This window comes from Pseudophryne corroboree, chromosome 6 (genome assembly GCF_028390025.1).
Source record: "Pseudophryne corroboree isolate aPseCor3 chromosome 6, aPseCor3.hap2, whole genome shotgun sequence".
NCBI lineage: Eukaryota > Metazoa > Chordata > Amphibia > Anura > Myobatrachidae > Pseudophryne > Pseudophryne corroboree.
Window position 1 is genome coordinate 476,630,952 of NC_086449.1, and position 25,090 is coordinate 476,656,041.

Below are 25,090 nucleotides of genomic sequence, written 5' to 3' on the forward strand. Positions count from 1 at the left end.
CAGATTAGAATTATGTGGTTATGTGCCCCCATTATTTACTTTTATCATAAATTTAGCAATTTACAAAGTGTTATGTCTTTATGCACCCTAAGCCCTAGTGCAGAACATCAGTGCCATTAATATGTTCATGGATTGGTAGCGCTGTGTGCATCTGTATAGATGGGAGTGTGTTCAAACCATCACAAAATACAGTTTGCCATTAGAAGCTAAAGAGAACTAATAGAAGAAGACCGCATATGCCTTCATATTCTTTTTGTAAGCTCTGACACCCAAATACTATAATAGTATATAGCATATTTGTAATTTTTTTAATCAGAATTTAATATTCAGCAGGGAGTGTCAGCTCACTTATTGGGTTAACAGTGTAAGACAAATGTGTATGTGTTTATGGGAAATAAGCTTTGTCTTCTTTCTGTAAAGTTGATAGTTTAGGAAATCCCTCTGATAAGTTATAGTGTACATTTCTGTCTATGATCTGTACATCTTGTTTTTTCCCTTTACATTGTCCTTAAAACCACATTATCCCTCTAGTCTAGTGTCTTATTTTGTTCTCCACAATATGCATAGTCATGTATTCCATATAACCTATTACTGCAACCAGATTTTAGGAAATGCACTTATCAGCCACTTCTCTTTTCCTCTCCCACTCTGAGTCTATTGTGTAGTAATCATTGTGGCTCTGTGAAACTGTTGTTTTAGCAGTAACTGTATCCTTTGTAAAGATGGTAACCTTGCTGCAAATTCAGTCTGTAACAGTAAGTAGTAGAACTACTCTCATTTATTGTGACTATTTGTCTTGCTTTACTTCGTCAAATTTTAATTTCCATTATCGTAACATTTAAACAACCATCATTTTCAAAGTGGTATCATATGTTGATGAAACCCTGATTAATGTACTGTATGCACATTATATAGTTTAGATGTATTTTCTGCTCCTAACGTTTAGGGGTTAATATTAGGCTTAGCTTTGGCATTTTATTGAACTAAATATAATTTCATAAAGGATATATTTAAATGTTTTCATAATTAATTTGAGTTATTTTTTCTGAATTAAGATTAGTTTCAATTATGTTGCAATTTTTCTTATGTTGTTAATGGGTTGCAAATGGCTGTAAAACACTTGAACATAGTTTTCAGGTTAGGACTTGGGTCTGGCAGTATGTGAGTGCACTTTTGTTTTGTGTTATACTGTACTTATGAATTTCTGCGTGTGTTCCTGACCCTTTGTTGAAATGTTTCTGTATTATGTAAAGCATTATGCATAATCCACTATGCAGCGGATTGGTAGGGGACACTTTACGCTTCCATTCTGTTACTAGATGCATGTAACTAGGGCCAGATCACATGTTAGATTCATTCCTCAAAACTGGGGACACATGGATGAATAGGAGAAAAAGAATGTTAATATTAATTACGGTAGTTAAACATAATTAGACATTTTTTATTCTATAGTGCAACTTAAACATAGAGTACTGTAAACTATGATTTGTGTAGTATGTATACTTAGGGGTCTATTTACTAAGCCTTGGGTGGAGATAAATCCGACGGAGATAAAGTCCCAGCCAATCGGCTCCTAACTGTCATTTTTCAAACCTAGCCTGTGACATGGCAGTTAGGAGCTGATTGGCTGGGACTTTATCTCCGTCGGATGTACTGTATATCTATCCAAGGCTTAGTAAATAGACCCCATAGACCATTAACAAACTTTAGACAATACTCTGAATGACTCCTTGCTCCCCCCCCCTCTATACCCCTTCTCCTTTTTCTTTTTGTACTCTTACCCTTTAAAAAAAAAAAAATGATTGATGGAGAAAAAACTTTAGACAAACCCATGCCATATCAATGTAAGAGAATACAGTATTGTACTAGAACATCAGAATATTAGCACAGCAGTGGAGATTGAAAACTACATCTAGGTTAACAAACAGGAGCTGCATTGTGTTGATAGACAATAATAGGATCATTGTACAGAGTCAAAAAGTTCATGAACACATCTAAGAGATGTAGACTTGGTAACAATAATATTGCTGTGATTTTACCAAGTAGCTTTATCACACTCAAAAATCTGAGAGACCCTGTCACTCTGACCTGCAGAGAGGTCACAGACAGCATTTCAAATCATTGTTTTAGAGAAAGCATCCACGCTGTGTGACTCCAGTGTGCTTTTCTGCAATCTCTATCCCCTTCTCCTCTGCAGAATCATGTGTTGTAAAAAAGAGGGTCATAGACAATGGAAAAGTATGTGGTCATTTTGCAAGAGAGGTGCTTATCTAACTGCTGTTCCAATAATTCACATTTTATGCCGCCAACAAGGGTACAGTGGTATTTGTGAAGTGGTTTCAGTATCATGGTACATAATCAACTCTGATGGAGTTTCTTTCATTAGAAATAAGTATAGTCATGGCTGTAATTCATACTTTGGTACTTCTGTTTTTTTTATATTTTTTGTTATGCAATAGGCACAATCTTCTCTGGCTTACATATAGTTGAACATATGTGTCTACAACAAGTCTAGATACAGTGATTCTTAACAATTATATTCCTGTTATTTGAATATTGTTCAAACTTAGATAAGACTGATAAAGACCACTATGTATGTCTTTATGAAAACTGCTCGCCAGAGGTAATGTTTTAGTGAATGCTTACTAAAAGTTACTAAATATAAACTTAAGGATAGGTAAAGTTTCCTGTGTGGAATATCATGTTTTAGCAAACATTTATCAAATATAAAGGAAAATATATATTTTGCTGTATAAGTCATGAAAATCAATTATTGCAATAAGGGTAGCATCTGCATCATAATTCCCATTTCTCAGACGTCCTAGAGGATGCTGGGGTCCACTTCAGTGCCATGGGGTATAGATGGTTCCGCAGGAGCCATGGGCACTTTAAGACTTTTCAAGGTTGTGAACTGGCTCCTCCCTCTATGCGCCTCCTTCAGACCTCAGTTTTAGAAATGTGCCCAGGCAGACTGGATGCACTCCAGAGGAGCTCTAGTGAGTTTCTCTGAAAAGACTTATGTTAGGTTTTTTATTTTCAGGGAGAACTGCTGGCAACAGTCTCCCTGCTTCGTGGGACTGAGGGGGCAGAAGTAGGAACCAACTTCCTAAAGAGTTTCATGGCTCTGCTTCTGGCTGACAGGACACCATTAGCTCCTGAAGGGAACTGAACGCTAGCCGTGCCTAGATGCTCACTCTCACAGCACGCCGTCAACCCCCTCACAGAGCCAGAAGTCAGAAGACAGGTGAGTGTTAGAAGACAGATCTTCAATCAAGAAAGTGACAGCTAAAGGTACCGCGCAGCTGGCGGGAGCGCAGCGCACCATGTTGCCCACACATACACAGGCACTGCAGGGTGCAGGGCGCAGGGGGGGGGCACCCTGGGCAGCATGAAACCTATGGAAACTGGCATAAATAAGGGGCATAAGTTGCTGAGGCACAGTCCTACCCCCGCCAGTATAAAAAATTACCTCATAAAAGCTGAGGAGAAACATGCCATTGAAGAGTGAAGCTTCCTCCTCAGTCAGCCAGCACACTGCTCAGCGCCATTTTCTCTCTTCCAGACTGCAGAGAACAACACTGGTCCTCCTCCACTGCTGAACAAGTATCAGGGTGCAAAACAGGGGAGCCCACAGTGAATTTGGTGCTATATAATTGTGTGATTAACATTATAGAAGTGCTGCATGTCAGTGGGCATTTTGTGTTCACAGACATTGTGTTACTGGCACTGGGTTGTGAACTGACAAATCCTATCTGTGTCCCTCTGACAGATTTTACTGTGGGTCTGTCCCCTATAAGTCCCGGAGTGTCTGTGGTGTGGTTGTGCACGTTTGTGACATGTCTGTGGCAGGGAACTCTTCCTCTGTGGGAGACATGTTAGGGACACAGAGGTGTAATATGACACCAAGAGCCTGACTGGGTGAAAGGTTACATGATAGTGTGAATCATATCAGTAAGAGGTTGGACTGAATCTCATACAGAAAACTGAAAATAATCTGTTGAAGATGTGATTTTTAATAGTTCTGCCTTTCATCCACAGGGACCCCTCTGGGTCACATACAAATTTGCACAAGTAGTACAAACTGATACTGACACGGACTCTGATTCCTGTGTCGACACTAGTGATTCCAGGGGAATAGGTCCTAAGTTAGCAAAAAAGCATTCAAAACATGTTTTAGCTATAAAGGTGGTGTTAGAAGTTACAAAGCCCCCTCTTTTACCACAAGGAGAGGGTTTACTTTAGTAAAGACGTAATGTAATTTTCCCTCCACCTCAGGAGTTGAACAGTCTCTTGGAGAGAGTCCGATTTATCATGAAAAGAAATTTCAGATTCCCAAAAGGAATTCAGGCAGCTTACCTTTTTCCCAAAGGTGGGAGTCACCCCACATTTTAGACAGGTCCCTGTCATAAAAGAGAAAAGGTGTTTCTCCCTGCACCTGGAATGACTTCACTTAAGGAGCCGACAGGCGCAAGTGAGTGAGGTGATCTATTGATGTGGCCAATGGGACACTACTCAGGCCTACCATTGTCAGTGCGTGGGTGAGTAGTGCTATTGAGAAGTGGTCAGAAAACTTGTCATTAGACATTGACACAATAGATTTAGACGAGATACTCCTAATATTAGGTCATATCAAAGACGCTGCTGCGTACGTACTAGAAACCATGAAATATATTGGTCTCTTGGGATCAAGAACCGCTACCATGGCAGTATCGGATCGGAGGGCGTTGTAGATTCGCCAGTGGAATGCTGATGCAGATTCCAAAAGAAATATGGAGGCTCTCCCGTATAAAGGTGAGGCCTTGTTTGGTTATGGGCTGGATGCGTTAGTCTCAGCGGCTACCGCAGGTAAGTCGACATTCTTGCCTTATGCTCCTACACCGGCGAAAAAGACACATCACTCTCACATGCAATCCTTTTGGCCCAACAAATACAAAAAGGCCAAAGGTTCCCCCTTTTTTGCAAGGGGAAGGGGAAAAGGAAGGAAATCCGCAGCGTCTCCCGGATCGCAGGAGCAGAAGTCCACCCCTGCTTCTACCAAATCTGCAGCATGACGCTGGGGCTCCCTTGCGGGACTCTGCTCAGGTGGGAGCACGTCTGAAACTTTTCAGTCAAATCTGGATTTAATCTGGCCTGGACCCATGGGTCTTACAAATAGTGTCCCATGGGTACAAACTAGAGTTTCAAGACGTCCCCCCATGCCGATTTTTCAAATCGACCTTGCCAGCTTCTCTTCCAGAAAGAGAGGCAGTAACAACGGCAATTCAAAAATTATGTCAGGATAAGGTCATTGTCCTGGTACCCTTGTCACAGCAAGGAGAAGGTTTTTATTCAAGCCTCTTCGTAGTTCCGAAGCTGGATGGCTCGGTCAGACTGATTTTAAACCTGAAAAATCTGAATCTCTACCTGAAAAGGTTCAAGTTCAATATGGAATCCCTGAGGGTAGTGATTTCAAGTCTGGAGGAGGGGGACTTCATGGTGTCAGTAGACATAAAGGATGCTTACTTGCATGTTCCCATTTATCCTCCTCACCAAGCTTATCTGAAATTCGCAGTACAGGATTGCCATTACCAGTTCCAGACGTTGTCGTTCGGCCTCTCCAAGGCACCGAGGGTATTCACCAAGGTGATGGCGGAGATGATGGTCCTCCTTCGTCAAAAAGGAGTCAATATAATTCCTTATCTGGACGATCTCCTGATAAAAGCGAGATCCATGGAACAGTTGGTGCAGAACATCGCACTCTTCCTGTGAATACTCCAACAACACGGTTGGATCATGAATTTTCCAAAGTCGCAGTTGGAACCGATGACAAGATTGTCCTTTTTAGGGATGATTCTGTACACAGAAGTATGAAGTGTATTTCTTCCAGTGGAAAAGGCTCTGGAAATCCAGAAAATGGTCAAACAAATATTGAAACCAACAAGCGTGTCGATCCATCAATGCATTCAGTTGTTGGGGAAAATGGTAGCGGCCTACGAGGCCATACAGTTTGGCCGATTTCATGCCAGAGTATTCCGGTGGGACCTGTTGGACAAGTGGTCCGGATCCCACCTACACATGCACCGGAATAATCCTGTCCCCCAAAGCCAGGATTTCGCTCCTGTGGTGGCTACACAGTTCTCACCTACTAGAGGGAAGCAGGTTTGGGATTGGCGACTGGGTCCTAATAACCACGGATGCAAGTCTCCGAGGCTGGGAAGCTGTCACACAGGGGGAAAGCTTCCAAGGAAAATGGTCAAGCCAGGAAGCCTGCCTTCACATAAACGTTCTGGAATTGAGAGCCATTTACAACGGCCTTCTACAAGCGGTACATCTTCTTCAAGATCATCCCGTGCAGATTCAGTCGGACAATGTAACAGCAGTCGTGTACATAAACAGGCAAGGCGGAATGAAAATCAGAGCGGCAATGGCAGAGGTGACAATGATTCTCCTCTGGGCTGAAAGACATGTAAGAGCTCTGTCAGCAATTTTCATTCCGGGAGTGGACAACTGGGAAGCAGACTTCCTCAGCAGACACAATATCCATCCAGGAGAGTGGGGCCTCCACCAAGAAGTATTCGTGGAGGTGACAAGTCTTTAGGGAGTTCCTCAAGTAGACATGATGGCATCTCATCTAAACAAGAAGCTTCAGAGATATTGTTCCAGGTCGAGAGACCCTCAAGCAGTAGCAGTGGATGCACTGGTGACTCAGTGGGTGTTTCGGTCGGTATATGTTTTCCCTCCACTTCCACTGATTCCAAAAGTTCTCAAAATAATAAGAAGAACAAGAGTTCGAGCAATCTTCATTGCCCCAGACTGGCCAAGGAGTGCTTGGTATCCAGATCTTCAGGAGTTGCTCATAGAAGATCCTCGGCCTCTTCCTCCTCGAGAGGACCTACTACAGCAGGGGCCATGTGTGTATCAAGACTTACCGCGGCTATGTTTGACGGCCTGGCTGTTGAGCGTTGGATCCTAGCCCGAAAGGGTATTCCCAAGGAAGTCATACCCACTCTTATTCAGGCCAGGAAAGGAGTAACGTCTAAACATTACCACCGTATTTGGAGAAAATATGTGTCTTGGTGTGAATCCAAGAAGGCTCCTACGGAAGAGTTTGAGTTGGGACGTTTTCTCCATTTTCTGCAGGCTGGTGTGCATGCGGGCCTTAGATTGTGGTCAATCAAGGTCCAGATTTCGGCCTTATAAGTTTTCTTTCAAAAACAATTGGCCTCCTTTCCAGAAGTTCAGACGTTCGTGAAAGGGGTTCTGCACATCCAGCCTCCATTTGTGCCTCCAGTGGCACCATGGGACCTTAATGTTGTGTTGCAGTTCCTTCAATCGGATTGGTTTGAACCTCTGCAGGAGATAGAATTGAAGTTTCTCACTTGGAAAGTGGTGATGCTTTTGGCATTGGCATCCGCAAGGCGGGTGTCTGAGTTGGGGGCCTTGTCTCACAAGAGCCCTTACCTGATCTTCCATGAAGATAGGGCAGAGTTGAGGACTTGCCAACATTTTCTTCCAAAGGTGGTTTCATCTTTCCACATAAATCAACCTATTGTGGTGCCAGTGGCTACTGACACTTTCACTGAGTCAAAGTCTCTAGATGTGGTTAGAGCTTTGAAGATTTATGTCGCAAGAACAGCTCGGATACGGAAAACAGAGGCTCTGTTTGTCCTGTATGCTCCCAACAAGATTGGGTGTCCTGCTTCTAAGCAGAATATTGCGCGCTCGATCAGAGGTACGATTCAGCACGCTCATTCTATGGCAGGATTGCCGATACCAAAGTCGGTGAAGGCCCATTCTACTAGGAAAGTGGGCTCATCCTGGGCGGCTGCCCGGGGCGTCTCAGCTTTTCAACTTTGCCGAGCAGCTACTTGGTCAGGGTCAAACACATTTGCTAAATTTTATAAGTTTGACACTTTGGCCGATGAGGACCTCAAGTTTGGTCAATCGGTGATGCAGGGTCATCCGCACTCTCCCGCCCATACTGGAGCTTTGGTATAACCCTATGGTACTGAAGTGGACCCCAGCATCCTCTAGGACGTATGAGAAAATAGGATTTTAATACCTACCGGTAAATCCTTTTCTCCTAGTCCGTAGAGGATGCTGGGCACCCGACCCAGTGCGTACTTTACCTGCAGTTTGTTCATTATAGTTACACAAGTTGTGTTACATTTGTTTTCAGCATGTTGCTGTAAGTGGTTCATGCCTGTTGGTGTGTGTTATGTTGAATGCCGTGTTGTGCGGCATGGTTGAGGTGTGAGCTGGTATGAATCTCACCATTAGTATAAAAGTAAATCCTTTCCTCGAAATGTCCGTCTCCTTGGGCACAGTTCCTATAACTGAGGTCTGGAGGAGGGGCATAGAGGGAGGAGCCAGTTCACACCCTTGAAAAGTCTAAAAGTGCCCATTGCTCCTGCGGAACCGTCTATACCCCATGGTACTGAAGTGGACCCCAGCATCCTCTACGGACTAGGAGAAAAGGATTTACCGGTAGGTATTAAAATCCTTTTTTCTTTTATGTGCAGGGTGGATGCAGTTAATGTACCGGAAACCTGACAGCCAGTAAAATACTGTTGCATGGAATCCCGACCACCTCTCGTATTCCAACTTGGTTGGTGGGTTCACGCCACCAACCAAGTGGGAACATAACCTGTGGTGAGCACAGTAAACCACCGGGCCTGAACAGTGGCAAGCGTAACGAGCCCACGAGAGGACCCTCTGCATGGATTCTGGCAGATGCGATGCCACTGTCGGTATAGTGCTTTCATATGTATGCCATGCAAGGCCACACATTTCTTATTATGTGCAGGGGAGGCAGTTACATGACCAGCGGTTAGGAGACTGCCAGTCACAATACCGCCTCCGTAATCCTGCACCCATACAGTTCTGACAGTCAGCATGCCGACTAACAGGGACTATTCCCACTCATGGGTGTCCACGACACCCATAGAGTGGGAATATAACCTGTGGCTAGCGCAGCTCGCCACCATGTCTGCAGCGTGGCAAGCACAGCGAGCTGGAATTCTGGCGTCTGTATGCTGACCGGCAGTCTCCTGACCACCAGTCACGCATACCCAACCCTATACAGTATTTATATGTACTTATAAAATATCACTAGGGCAGCTGATATTAGTAATTACTCAGCTGCCAGCCAATATTGGCAATATCCTCACCACTTTCCCAGTCAGTCTTGATGGTTCACTGCATATGTGATCCAGCTTTTCTGATTCACATATGCTCAATGAATTTAAGAGACTTGAGTTGGCCTCCAGACCCAGTTAGATTATAAAAAAAGTGTATTTTAAAAATGTTAAATTATTCAAAAATAATATTTGAAAGAGTTAATTCTAAGCTTTTGTAGAGATAGGCAGCACAGTACTTGGAAAATAGCAGGTCAGTTACCCCTGAAAAATACACTACAATAAAATGAGGGCAAAGAAATTCTGTAATGACCTCTTCCAACCAAGACTTGCCATATGGTGAGTTTTTACACAATGAGTGGACAGGAGATGAGGGGACGAGGTGGAGGGGGGATGGAGGGGGTATCAAACGTTGGAGAGATATTAAGCGGAGAGAGGTAAAGTACCAATCAATTAACACATGTTATTTTTCAAATGCAGCCTTTGTTAGAAGCTGATTAGTTGCTATTTCATCTCTCTTCACATGATCTCTCGCCAAACATTGCTAAATCTCCCCCAATAAATGGGCAGGTATTATAATGATGTACTGTACATATGGGGGGATGCAGTTGTGTACTCACCATCGACACTTCTGTCTGATGCTTCTCCAGCAGTAGCGCCTCCTGTGTGTCTTAGCAGATATTTTACACAGATTAGTTTCATGGATTGAAAGTAGATTGTAAAGGTGTGTACGCAGGAATCAGTACTTCCAAACATACAGTAAGTAAAAGTGCATCGAAAGGATGATTGTACAAGATTTATTGTTTTATACCATTCTATAGCTACAACATACAAACATAAAGCCAACAGGGAACATATCTCAAATCAGAACAATTTGTTTCTACTACAATTACTGTTAGGGTAACAGAATTTTTGTTTCCTTAAATGTATCCACAAGTACTATATAACAGTTTTATGATGGAGTTTAGCTTTTTAATGTTTCAAAACACACAGATAAAGAAGTGAAACTATCTGTTTCATTGTGGCCTTACAATATCAGTTAGAGGGAATAGCTGCACTTGCCAATGAAGTGAAACTGTTTCATAATATCTGCACACAGACAGAAAGAGACGGCTAAATTTTTTGTCTGCTGGCAAATTTAAATCTGTCTCATTTCATTGTGTGCTTTTAAAAAGGAACAAACTCATTCTATACAATGTGCATTTCCCTAAGAAAGATTTGAGGAGAGGGTGTTGCTTCAACTGTTTGTGTTTTGGTACCAAAATATAGAGATGTAGTTACGTGACTGGCGGTACCTACATCCCGGACCCTCACTATCCCGACGGTTGGCATGCCGACTAGCAGAGACTATTCCCACTCGTGGATGTCCACGACACCTATAGAGTGGGTATAGAACCTGTGTCGAGTGCAGTGAGCCCCCAAGGGGCTTTGTTGCGATCGCCTCCCCCCCACCAGCGATCTAAATGCTAGGATCCCACCATTGGTATTGTGACCCACACATACCCAACCCAAAATATAAATAATTGCTAACAATTCAAAAAAGTCATATAGAAAATTCGATTTGGAATACTCTGCATTAGCATAGCACCTGTGACTGCATTGTCAAACTAATGTCAAAGTATTGCCTACTTTTATTTTATTGTTTTTACTTGTGGATGTCCACCTAGGAGCATCCAATTAAAAATAATGGTTTTACACCAACAAGATACACCTTTTATTGTGCACTGTCCCCACCGTTATTGCACAATTAATTATAATTTTGCACTGTGTTGCTTACATAAGTTGACATACTTAGTCACATTCCACTCATTACCAGCATTGACAGTTGCGGGAGGCAATAGCTATAAACTTCAGAACATTCTGAGATACATCTTAGAAGATTTAAAAGAAATTGTTCTACAGAGGAAACATTTGACAAACCTCTACAAGCTTTTAAAGATAAGGAATACTCTGCTGATCTGTTATCAGTCAGTCTATATTGAAACCCCTACGACTGGGACATTTTATTGTGTAAGAAATCTTGTCATCTAATAGTTAACTCACAATAAATCTGTTTGATTCATATCTCAGTACACTTCCTGTCATCAAATTAAACATAGTAAATAAACATTTGATACAGTGCTGAAACCAATTATTGCTCAAAATCCTTCTTTTACAGTATGTTCAAAAGGGCCAATAATCTTAATAACTTCCTGACCCCAAAAGTTTTATAAGGTTAGAATCAGTAAAGGGTTAAGACCATCCACATTATTATATCTACCACCAAAGCCACAGGATGCTTTTGATATAACAAAACATAAACACATATTTTATAGTGTGCTGGATCCCATGTGACTAAGCATAATTTACCATCAAAAGCTTTAGAAATTGTCAGAACAGTATCATAATTTATGTTTTAGAAAGTAAATGTAATCTATAATACATATAATACATATGATGAATCATATAGTGGGGTCTATACATGAAGCAGTGAAAATAGTGGAGAAGTGAGCCTGTGGAGACGTTGCCCATGGCAACCAATCAGCTGCTACATATAAATTTATAGAAAGCACTTGATACATGTTACTTAACAACTGATTGGTTGCCATGGGCAACTTCTCCACTGGCCCACTTCTACACTCTTTTCACTGCTTCATGAATAGACCCAAGTGTCTTATTGAAAAAATAATTTTAGATCACAGAAGAATATACTGCTCAAAAAAATAAAGGGAACACTAAAACAACACAATGGAACTCCAAGTCAATCACACTTCTGTGAAATCAAAGTGTCCACTTAGTAAGCAACACTGATTGACAATCAATTTCACATGCTGTTGTGCAAATGGAATAGACAACAGGTGGGAATTATAGGCAATTAGCAAGACACCCCCAATAAAGGAGTTGTTCTGCAGGTGGTGACCACAGACCATTTCTCAGCTCCTATGCTTTCTGGCTGATGTTTTGGTCACTTTTGAAAGCTGGTGGTGCTTTCACTCTAGTGGTAGCATGAGACGGAGTCTACAACCCACACAAGTGGCTCAGGTAGTGCAGCTCATCCAGGATGGCACATCAATGCGAGCTGTGGCAAGAAGGTTTGCTGTGTCTGTCAGCGTAGTGTCCAGAGCATGGAGGCGCTACCAGGAGACAGGCCAGTACATCAGGAGATGTGCAGGAGGCTGTAGGAGGGCAACAACCCAGCAGCAGGACCGCTACCTCCGCCTTTGTGCAAGGAGGAACAGGAGGAGCACTGCCAGAACCCTGCAAAATGACCTCCAGCAAGCCACAAATGTGCATGTGTCTACTCAAATGATCAGAAACAGACTCCATGAGGGTGGTATGAGGGCCCGACATCCACAGGTGGGGGTTGTGCTTACAGCCCAACACCGTGCAGGACGTTTGGCATTTGCCAAAGAACACCAAGATTGGCAAATTCGCCATTGGCTCCCTGTGCTCTTCACAGATGAAAGCAGGTTCTCACTGAGCACATGTGACAGACGTGACAGAGTCTGGAGACACAAAGGAGAATGTTCTGCTGCCTGCAACATCCTCCAGCATGACCGGTTTGGCAGTGGGTCAGTAATGGTGTGGGGTGGCATTTTTTGGGGGGGCCGCACAGCCCTCCATGTGCTCGCAAGAGGTAGCCTGACTGCCATTAGGTACCAAGATGAGATCCTCAGACCTCTTGTGAGACAATATGCTGGTGCAGTTGGCTCTGGGTTCCTCCTAATGCAAGACAATGCTAGACCTCATGTGGCTGGAGTGTGTCAGCAGTTCCTGCAAGACGAAGGCATTGATGCTATGGACTGGCCCGCCCGTTCCCCAGACCTGAATCCAATTGAGCACATCTGGGACATCATGTCTCGCTCCATCCACCACATGCACCACAGACTGTCCAGGAGTTGGCGGATGCTTTAGTCTAGGTCTGGGAGGAGATCCCTCAGGAGACCATCCGCCACCTCATCAGGAGCATGCCCAGGCATTGTAGGGAGGTCATACAGGCATGTGGAGGCCACACACACTACTGAGCCTCATTTTGACTTGTTTTAAGGACATTACATCAAAGTTGGATCAGCCTGTAGTGTGTTTTTCCTCTAATTTTGAGTGTGACTCCAAATCCAGACATCCATGAGTTAATAAATTTGATTTCCATTGATAATTTTTGTGTGATTTTGTTGTCAGCACATTCAACTATGTAAAGAACAAAGTATTTAATAAGAATATTTCATTCATTCAGATCTAGGATGTGTTATTTTAGTGTTCCCTTTATTTTTTTGAGCAGTGTATTTTGAACACATTTCTGAAACTTTTGAAACTTACATTTTGATATATTTGTATTTGTGCTCTCAGATCAGCCCTCAAGGAAATTACCGGGATTGTACACATTGATTTAGTAGAAAGAGGGGTAGATTGTTTTGGGAGACTGTGAAACAAAGACGTTCTGAATGATTACTAATAGGGCATTGCATTTGATTCACATGATTTATAAATTAGCAATTTGTTTTCTCAGTACTGTATGTCCTTTCATAAATCTCAAGAGTTTGTAATGAAAAACTATTAGTTAAGTGAAACAGACCATAAACACAGATCAATGTTGATAATCTGATACAATTAAATCTATCAAATTTTAATTATTATAATAGCATTTACAATTGGTTTATCTGTGGTATTCATTTGAAACATATATTTATAGGATTTTATATTAAATGACCGCATATGACCCACAGGACGTATTTTGCCAACCCCTGCTCTTTTGATTTATATATCTTTATATGCAAATCTGGGATAATATGTGCTGTTCCAAAGCATGAGTTTTATTATTTGGTATTTGCCCTTAAATAGGATGCTTCTATACTGTATGTATTTATTTATTTATTTATTATGTATTTATTACCAGTTATTTATATAGCGCACACATATTCCGCAGCGCTTTACAGAGAATATTTGCCCATTCACGTCAGTTCCTGCCCCAGTGGAGCTTACAATCTATATTCCCTACCACATTACACACGCACACATTCAAATTAGGGTTAATTTTTGCGGGGATCCAATTGACCTACCAGTATATATTTGTGGAGTGTGGGAGGAAACCGGAGTACCCGGAGGAAAACCACACAAGTATGGGGAGAATATACAAACTCCGCACATGTAGAGCCATGGTGGGAATCGAACCCATGACCTCAGTGCTGTGAGGCAGTAATGCTAACCACTACACCATCCATACTGCCTGTATGTATCCAATGATGGTGTTTTATGATACAGCTGTGAGGCTTTTGTTAACTATGCAGAATTACTTATTTATGATACTGTATATTGTGGCGACACTTGATACAATTTTAAATTATTTTTATGTATCTATTGGTTTTTATTAATAAATCTGATTGATTATATTAATTTTTTTTAATAATAGCTGTCAGGTCAGAGGTGTTTTGTATTCCCGGTAGTGACACTGGTGGACCAGTGATGGAAGTCTAATGGAGGAAACTGGGAGGCTTGAGATAGTTTTTGTGCATGGTCAGATTGGAAAGAGTAGCGAGAACCAGTCAGTTGACTAAGACCCAAACCCAGTTGCATGGTGTCTAAACACTCTGGCAGTCTTCACTAGGAACCTACACAAGGCAGCATAGACTCAGCTACATCCAAGGTGCAGGTCATGGCCATCGGACTGGGTCTACTTGTACTTGCACTACTGTGGATGAAACTGGAGAAATAATATGAGCTTGGATATAGAACTGGAACCAATTGTGCCGATAGCGGACTGGATCTGATGATGTATATATTAAACTGAAACCTGTTAACTGTCACTCTAGAACTGATGATAGAAATCTCTGCTTGAAACCAATGATAATAATATAGGACTGGAACCAAAGATAATGACATCAAGCTGGAACCAAATGATGCCTGTATCGGGCTGGACCGATGATGCGTGTATCAGGATGGAACCGATGATGCTTCTACCGAACTGGAACCAATTATGTGACTATTCGACTGGAACCGATAATGTGACCATCGGACTGAAACCGATGATGTGACTATCGGACTGGAACCGATGATGTGATAAAAGCACAGAGATGGTATCAGATGATGTACTCAGTCAGGCAAGGACAAAGGATTACACTGTGCTGAGCTGGAAATCACAGGTACCCTTGAAGTCAGACCTGAACTGAAGAAAGCTCTGTGCAGCAGGTGTAATGGGTTAGGCTGAATGCAGCAGGTCTTGACTAAGTCAGGCTGGCACTGACAAATTCTTGCAGGTGAATGCAGACACAGCAGGTGTTACTGAAGTCAGGCTGGAACTGACAATGCTTCAGGATGTTCGGGAGCAGTAAATGTTATTATAGGCAGGCTGGAACTGACAGTGTACTTAAGCAGTGCCAGAACAAAAAGTGTACAATAGTTAGACTGGAACTGACAAGCACTCACAGAGAGTGTCACAGGAGTCAGGCTAAACCTGACCGTGAATACAGACAGAGGACGACTATGGGAATAGACATCAGAGGTCCGGAGCCCAGAACATTGCTCAGGAAGCAACAGTTTGTTCAAGGCACTGGTAACTAGTCAGTGACTTCCTTATATCCCCCCTTGCTTGCGGTGTTGGTAGGCAGAATCACCTGACCACAGTGGATGCCGGGAGGTTCCAGAGTCAGCTAATCACAGGTGTCATGGCGATGCACAGGGTCCAAGAAGGCGGCCAAACAGTGGGGTATATGGAGTAGGGTACACTGGACATAGCAATGGAGCAAAGAGAATGGACAGCCAGCATAAGATCAGTTGTGCCAAATACTGATTCCTGACAATAGCTCTGTCATTTTCTTCATAATTAATATTATTATTAATTACCTTTTCAAAAAAGTTTTTTTGTGATAATCACCAAATGCTGAAGAGGAGATAGTTAAATAATTATTATCAGGCAAATGATACATTTTTGTGACAGATGCTGAGGAGGTGATACTGTAGCTACAGATGTGTCCACGTACACCTATTCTTAAATCTGCCGCAGGATGCATGGAGTGGTTCAGTCACAAAGTTCATGGTGAGCAGCCATACTGGCTTCCTTTTTGTAAATACTGAACATGTGATTGATCCATTGACCAGGTTTCCTCTGATTGGTGGTCTATTTAATCCTCCTTAGATTACAGCTCAGTGCCAGATCTACAGTACCTCTACGTTCTTGATGTCTAAAGTCCTGGCTCCTTAGGATTCCTGGTGTCTTCTTTTGCTCTGTTGTGATACTCACTGTTCTTGAGTTAAGCTGTCATGTACTTTACTTGTTCCATTGTAAATTCTAAGCACAATAAATAAAATAAAATGGATACAATCTAAGGTATAACACAGTGCTGCAGGTCAGCAGAAATACCCAACTGATAAGATCAACCAATTGAATCCTTTTAAAGGGAAGCTGAGTTTAATACACCAAATCCATATCGTGGAAGCCTGAAGAGGTATAAGAATGTTAAATGTGTGTGTGTGTGTGTGTGTGTGTGTGTGTGTGTATATTCCTGTTCAAGTCTCACATAAGATTATGGTTTCAACTAGAGATGTGCACTTGAAATTTTTCGGGTTTTGTGTTTTGGTTTTGGGTTCGGTTCCGCGGCCGTGTTTTGGGTTCGACCGCGTTTTGGCAAAACCTCACCGAATTTATTTTGTCGGATTCGGGTGTGTTTTGGATTCGGGTGTTTTTTTCAAAAAACACTAAAAAACAGCTTAAATCATAGAATTTGGGGGTCATTTTGATCCCAAAGTATTATTAACCTCAAAAACCATAATTTCCACTCATTTTCAGTCTATTCTGAATACCTCACAATATTATTTTTAGTCCTAAAATTTGCACCGAGGTCGCTGGATGACTAAGCTAAGCGACCCTAGTGGCCGACACAAACACCTGGCCCATCTAGGAGTGGCACTGCAGTGTCACGCAGGATGGCCCTTCCAAAAAACACTCCCCAAACAGCACATGACGCAAAGAAAAAAAGAGGCGCAATGAGGTAGCTGTGTGAGTAAGATAAGCGACCCTAGTGGCCGACACAAACACCTGGCCCATCTAGGAGTGGCACTGCAGTGTCACGCAGGATGGCCCTTCCAAAAAACACTCCCCAAACAGCACATGACGCAAAGAAGAAAAAAAGAGGCGCAATGAGGTAGCTGTGTGAGTAAGCTAAGCGACCCTAGTGGCCGACACAAACACCTGGCCCATCTAGGAGTGTCACTGCAGTGTCACGCAGGATGGCCCTTCCAAAAAACACTCCCCAAACAGCACATGACGCAAAGAAAAAAAGAGGCGCAATGAGGTAGCTGTGTGAGTAAGATAAGCGACCCTAGTGGCCGACACAAACACCTGGCCCATCTAGGAGTGGCACTGCAGTGTCACGCAGGATGGCCCTTCCAAAAAACACTCCCCAAACAGCACATGACGCAAAGAAAAAAAGAGGCGCAATGAGGTAGCTGTGTGAGTAAGATAAGCGACCCTAGTGGCCGACACAAACACCTGGCCCATCTAGGAGTGGCACTGCAGTGTCATGCAGGATGGCCCTTCCAAAAAACACTCCCCAAACAGCACATGACGCAAAGAAGAAAAAAAGAGGCGCAATGAGGTAGCTGTGTGAGTAAGCTAAGCGACCCTAGTGGCCGACACAAACACCTGGCCCATCTAGGAGTGGCACTGCAGTGTCACGCAGGATGGCCCTTCCAAAAAACACTCCCCAAACAGCACATGACGCAAAGAAAAAAAGAGGCGCAATGAGGTAGCTGTGTGAGTAAGATAAGCGACCCTAGTGGCCGACACAAACACCTGGCCCATCTAGGAGTGGCACTGCAGTGTCACGCAGGATGGCCCTTCCAAAAAACACTCCCCAAACAGCACATGACGCAAAGAAGAAAAAAAGAGGCGCAATGAGGTAGCTGTGTGAGTAAGCTAAGCGACCCTAGTGGCCGACACAAACATCTGGCCCATCTAGGAGTGGCACTGCAGTGTCACGTAGGATGGCCCTTCCAAAAAACACTCCCCAAACAGCACATGACGCAAAGAAGAAAAAAAGAGGCGCAATGAGGTAGCTGTGTGAGTAAGCTAAGCGACCCTAGTGGCCGACACAAACACCTGGCCCATCTAGGAGTGGCACTGCAGTGTCACGCAGGATGGCCCTTCCAAAAAACACTCCCCAAACAGCACATGACGCAAAGAAAAAAAGAGGCGCAATGAGGTAGCTGTGTGAGTAAGATAAGCGACCCTAGTGGCCGACACAAACACCTGGCCCATCTAGGAGTGGCACTGCAGTGTCACGCAGGATGGCCCTTCCAAAAAACCCTCCCCAAACAGCACATGACGCAAAGAAAAAAAGAGGCGCAATGAGGTAGCTGTGTGAGTAAGCTAAGCGACCCTAGTGGCCGACACAAACACCTGGCCCATCTAGGAGTGGCACTGCAGTGTCACGCAGGATGGCCCTTCCAAAAAACACTCCCCAAACAGCACAGGACGCAAATAAAAATGAAAGAAAAAAGAGGTGCAAGATGGAATTGTCCTTGGGCCCTCCCACCCACCCTTATGTTGTATAAACAGGACATGCACACTTTAACCAACCCATCATTTCAGTGACAGGGTCTGCCACACGACTGTGACTGAAATGACGGGTTGGTTTGGACCCCCACCGAAAAAGAAGCAATTAATCTCTCCTTGCACAAACTGGCTCTACAGAGGCAAGATGTCCACCTCATCATCATCCTCCGGTATATCACCGTGTACATCCCGCTCCTCACAGATTATCAATTCGTCCCCACTGGAATCCACCATCTCAGCTCCCTGTGTACTTTGTGGAGGCAATTGCTGCTGGTCAATGTCTCCACGGAGGAATTGATTATAATTCATTTTAATGAACATCATCTTCTCCACATTTTCTGGAAGTAACCTCGTACGCCGATTGCTGACAAGGTGAGCGGCGGCACTAAACACTCTTTCGGAGTACACACTTGTGGGAGGGCAACTTAGGTAGAATAAAGCCAGTTTGTGCAAGGGCCTCCAAATTGCCTCTTTTTCCTGCCAGTCTAAGTACGGACTGTGTGACGTGCCTACTTGGATGCGGTCACTCATATAATCCTCCACCATTCTTTCAATGGTGAGAGAATCATATGCAGTGACAGTAGACGACATGTCCGTAATCGTTGTCAGGTCCTTCAGTCCGGACCAGATGTCAGCATCAGCAGTCGCTCCAGACTGCCCTGCATCACCGCCAGCGGGTGGGCTCGGAATTCTGAGCCTTTTCCTCGCACCCCCAGTTGCGGGAGAATGTGAAGGAGGAGATGTTGACAGGTCGCGTTCCGCTTGACTTGACAATTTTGTCACCAGCAGGTCTTTAAACCCCAGCAGACTTGTGTCTGCCGGAAAGAGAGATCCAAGGTAGGTTTTAAATCTAGGATCGAGCACGGTGGCCAAAATGTAGTGCTCTGATTTCAACAGATTGACCACCCGTGAATCCTTGTTAAGCGAATTAAGGGCTCCATCCACAAGTCCCACATGCCTAGCGGAATCGCTCCCTTTTAGCTCCTCCTTCAATGCCTCCAGCTTCTGCTGCAAAAGCCTGATGAGGGGAATGACCTGACTCAGGCTGGCAGTGTCTGAACTGACTTCACGTGTGGCAAGTTCAAAAGGTTGCAGAACCTTGCACAACGTTGAAATCATTCTCCACTGCGCTTGAGACAGGTACATTCCACCTCCTATATCGTGCTCAATTGTATAGGCTTGAATGGCCTTTTGCTGCTCCTCCAACCTCTGAAGCATATAGAGGGTTGAATTCCACCTCGTTACCACTTCTTGCTTCAGATGATGGCAGGGCAGGTTCAGGCGTTTTTGGTGGTGCTCCAGTCTTCTGTACGTGGTGCCTGTATGCCGAAAGTGTCCCGCAATTCTTCTGGCCACCGACAGCATCTCTTGCACGCCCCTGTCGTTTTTTAAAAAATTATGCACCACCAAATTCAAGGTATGTGCAAAACATGGGACGTGCTGGAATTTGCCCATATTTAATGCACACACAATATTGCTGGCGTTGTCCGATGCCACAAATCCACAGGAGAGTCCAATTGGGGTAAGCCATTCCGCGATGATCTTCCTCAGTTGCCGTAAGAGGTTTTCTGCTGTGTGCGTATTCTGGAAACCGGTGATACAAAGCGTAGCCTGCCTAGGAAAGAGTTGGCATTTGCGAGATCCTGCTACTGGTGCCGCCGCTGCTGTTCTTGCGGCGGGAGTCCATACATCTACCCAGTGGGCTGTCAAAGTCATATAGTCCTGACCCTGCCCTGCTCCACTTGTCCACATGTCCGTGGTTAAGTGGACATTGGGTACAACTGCATTTTTTAGGACACTGGTGAGTCTTTTTCTGACGTCCGTGTACATTCTCAGTATCGCCTGCCTAGAGAAGTGGAACCTAGATGGTATTTGGTAACGGGGGCACACTACCTCAAGAAATTGTCTAGTTCCCTGTGAACTAACGGCGGATACCGGACGCACGTCTAACACCAACATAGTTGTCAAGGCCTCAGTTATCCACTTTGCAACAGGATGACTGCTGTGATATTTCATCTTCCTCGCAAAGGACTGTTGGACAGTCAATTGCTTGGTGGAAGTAGTAAAAGTGGACTTACGACTTCCCCTCTGGGATGACCATCGACTCCCAGCAGCAACAACAGCAGCGCCAGCAGCAGTAGGCGTAACACGCAAGGATGCATCGGAGGAATCCCAGGCAGGAGAGGACTCGTCAGAATTGCCAGTGACATGGCCTGCAGGACTATTGGCATTCCTGGGGAAGGAGGAAATTGACACTGAGGGAGTTGGTGGGGTGGTTTGCGTGAGCTTGGTTACAAGAGGAAGGGATTTACTGGTCAGTGGACTGCTTCCGCTGTCGCCCAAAGTTTTTGAACTTGTCACTGACTTATTATGAATGCGCTGCAGGTGACGTATAAGGGAGGATGTTCCGAGGTGGTTAACGTCCTTACCCCTACTTATTACAGCTTGACAAAGGCAACACACGGCTTGACAAATGTTGTCCGCATTTCTGTTGAAATACTTCCACACCGAAGAGCTGATTTTTTTGGTATTTTCACCAGGCATGTCAATGGCCCTATTCCTCCCACGGACAACAGGTGTCTCCCCGGGTGCCTGACTTAAACAAACCACCTCACCATCAGAATCCTCCTTGTCAATTTCCTCCCCAGCGCCAGCAACACCCATATCCTCCTCATCCTGGTGTACTTCAACACTGACATCTTCAATCTGACTATCAGGAACTGGACTGCGGGTGCTCCTTCCAGCACTTGCAGGGGGCGTGCAAATGGTGGAAGGCGCATGCTCTTCACGTCCAGTGTTGGGAAGGTCAGGCATCGCAACCGACACAATTGGACTCTCCTTGTGGATTTGGGATTTCAAAGAACGCACAGTTCTTTGCGGTGCTTTTGCCAGCTTGAGTCTTTTCAGTTTTCTAGCGAGAGGCTGAGTGCTTCCATCCTCATGTGAAGCTGAACCACTAGCCATGAACATAGGCCAGGGCCTCAGCCGTTCCTTGCCACTCCGTGTGGTAAATGGCATATTGGCAAGTTTACGCTTCTCCTCCGACAATTTGATTTTAGATTTTGGAGTCCTTTTTTTACTGATATTTGGTGTTTTGGATTTTACATGCTCTGTACTATGACATTGGGCATCGGCCTTGGCAGACGACGTTGCTGGCATTTCATCGTCTCGGCCATGACTAGTGGCAGCAGCTTCAGCACGAGGTGGAAGTGGATCTTGATCTTTCCCTAATTTTGGAACCTCAACATTTTTGTTCTCCATATTTTAATAGGCACAACTAAAAGGCACCTCAGGTAAACAATGGAGATGGATGGATACTAGTATACTTATGGATGGACGAGCGACTGCCGACACAGAGGTAGCTACAGCCGTGGACTACCGTACTGTGTCTGCTGCTAATATAGACTGGATGATAATGAGATGAAATTAATATATATATATATATATATATAATATCACTAGTACTGCAGCCGGACAGGTATATATATTTATTATGTAATGACTGATGACGGACCTGCTGGACACTGTCAGCTCAGCAGCACCGCAGACTGCTACAGTAAGCTACTATAGTAGTATGTTTCAAGAAGAAAGAGAAAAAAAAAACTACGGGTAGGTGGTATACAATTATGGATGGACCAGCGACTGCCGACACAGAGGTAGCTACAGCCGTGGACTACCATACTGTGTCTGCTGCTAATATAGACTGGATGATAATGAGATGAAATTAATATATATATATATATATATATATATAATATCACTAGTACTGCAGCCGGACAGGTATATATATTTATTATGTAATGACTGATGACGGACCTGCTGGACACTGTCAGCTCAGCAGCACCGCAGACTGCTACAGTAAGCTACTATAGTAGTATGTATCAAGAAGAAAGAGAAAAAAAAAAAACACACGGGTAGGTGGTATACAATTATGGATGGACCAGCGACTGCCGACACAGAGGTAGCTACAGCCGTGGACTACCATACTGTGTCTGCTGCTAATATAGACTGGATGATAATGAGATGAAATTAATATATATATATATATATATATATATATATATAATATCACTAGTACTGCTTCCGGACAGGTATATATATATTTATTATGTAATGACTGATGACGGACCTGCTGGACACTGTCAGCTCAGCAGCACCACAGACTGCTACAGTAAGCTACTATAGTAGTATGTATCAAGAAGAAAGAGAAAAAAAAAAAACCACGGGTAGGTGGTATACAATTATGGATGGACCAGCGACTGCCGACACAGAGGTAGCTACAGCCGTGGACTACCGTACTGTGTCTGCTGCTAATATAGACTGGATGATAATGAGATGAAATTAATATATATATATATATAATATCACTAGTACTGCAGCCGGACAGGTATATATATTTATTATGTAATGACTGATGATGGACCTGCTGGACACTGTCAGCTCAGCAGCACTGCAGACTGCTACAGTAAGCTACTATAGTAGTATGTATCAAGAAGAAAGAGAAAAAAAAAACCACGGGTAGGTGGTATACAATTATGGATGGACCAGCGACTGCCGACACAGAGGTAGCTACAGCCGTGGACTACCATACTGTGTCTGCTGCTAATATAGACAGGATGATAATGAGATGAAATTAATATATATATATATATATATATATATAATATCACTAGTACTGCATCCGGACAGGTATATATATTTATTATGTAATGACTGATGACGGACCTGCTGGACACTGTCAGCTCAGCAGCACCGCAGACTGCTACAGTAAGCTACTATAGTAGTATGTATCAAGAAGAAAGAGAAAAAAAAAACCACGGGTAGGTGGTATACAATTATGGATGGACCAGCGACTGCCGACACAGAGGTAGCTACAGCCGTGGACTACCGTACTGTGTCTGCTGCTAATATAGACTGGATGATAATGAGATGAAATTAATATATATATATATATATAATATCACTAGTACTGCAGCCGGACAGGTATATATATTTATTATGTAATGACTGATGACGGACCTGCTGGACACTGTCAGCTCAGCAGCACCGCAGACTGCTACAGTAAGCTACTATAGTAGTATGTATCAAGAAGAAAGAGAAAAAAAAAACCACGGGTAGGTGGTATACAATTATGGATGGACCAGCGACTGCCGACACAGAGGTAGCTACAGCCGTGGACTACCATACTGTGTCTGCTGCTAATATAGACTGGATGATAATGAGATGAAATTAATATATATATATATATATATATATAATATCACTAGTACTGCAGCCGGACAGGTATATATATTTATTATGTAATGACTGATGACGGACCTGCTGGACACTGTCAGCTCAGCAGCACCGCAGACTGCTACAGTAAGCTACTATAGTAGTATGTATCAAGAAGAAAGAGAAAAAAAAAAAACACACGGGTAGGTGGTATACAATTATGGATGGACCAGCGACTGCCGACACAGAGGTAGCTACAGCCGTGGACTACCATACTGTGTCTGCTGCTAATATAGACTGGATGATAATGAGATGAAATTAATATATATATATATATATATATATATATATAATATCACTAGTACTGCTTCCGGACAGGTATATATATATTTATTATGTAATGACTGATGACGGACCTGCTGGACACTGTCAGCTCAGCAGCACCACAGACTGCTACAGTAAGCTACTATAGTAGTATGTATCAAGAAGAAAGAGAAAAAAAAAAAACCACGGGTAGGTGGTATACAATTATGGATGGACCAGCGACTGCCGACACAGAGGTAGCTACAGCCGTGGACTACCGTACTGTGTCTGCTGCTAATATAGACTGGATGATAATGAGATGAAATTAATATATATATATATATAATATCACTAGTACTGCAGCCGGACAGGTATATATATTTATTATGTAATGACTGATGATGGACCTGCTGGACACTGTCAGCTCAGCAGCACTGCAGACTGCTACAGTAAGCTACTATAGTAGTATGTATCAAGAAGAAAGAGAAAAAAAAAACCACGGGTAGGTGGTATACAATTATGGATGGACCAGCGACTGCCGACACAGAGGTAGCTACAGCCGTGGACTACCATACTGTGTCTGCTGCTAATATAGACAGGATGATAATGAGATGAAATTAATATATATATATATATATATATATATAATATCACTAGTACTGCATCCGGACAGGTATATATATTTATTATGTAATGACTGATGACGGACCTGCTGGACACTGTCAGCTCAGCAGCACCGCAGACTGCTACAGTAAGCTACTATAGTAGTATGTATCAAGAAGAAAGAGAAAAAAAAAACCACGGGTAGGTGGTATACAATTATGGATGGACCAGCGACTGCCGACACAGAGGTAGCTACAGCCGTGGACTACCGTACTGTGTCTGCTGCTAATATAGACTGGATGATAATGAGATGAAATTAATATATATA

General features: G+C 43.4%; 1 protein-coding gene across 1 annotated transcript in view; it reads left to right on the forward strand.

Annotated features, from left to right (window-relative positions):
• Positions 1-687: 687 nt before the first annotated feature.
• The window catches only part of TFEC (transcription factor EC), a 184,016-nt gene continuing 159,613 nt past the window's right edge, over positions 688-25,090 (forward strand). The window contains exon 1 of the mRNA XM_063927239.1: positions 688-755. Within this exon, the coding sequence (XP_063783309.1) occupies positions 723-755 (33 nt within the window). The 5' untranslated portion in view covers positions 688-722. The remainder of the gene's footprint in view (positions 756-25,090) is intronic.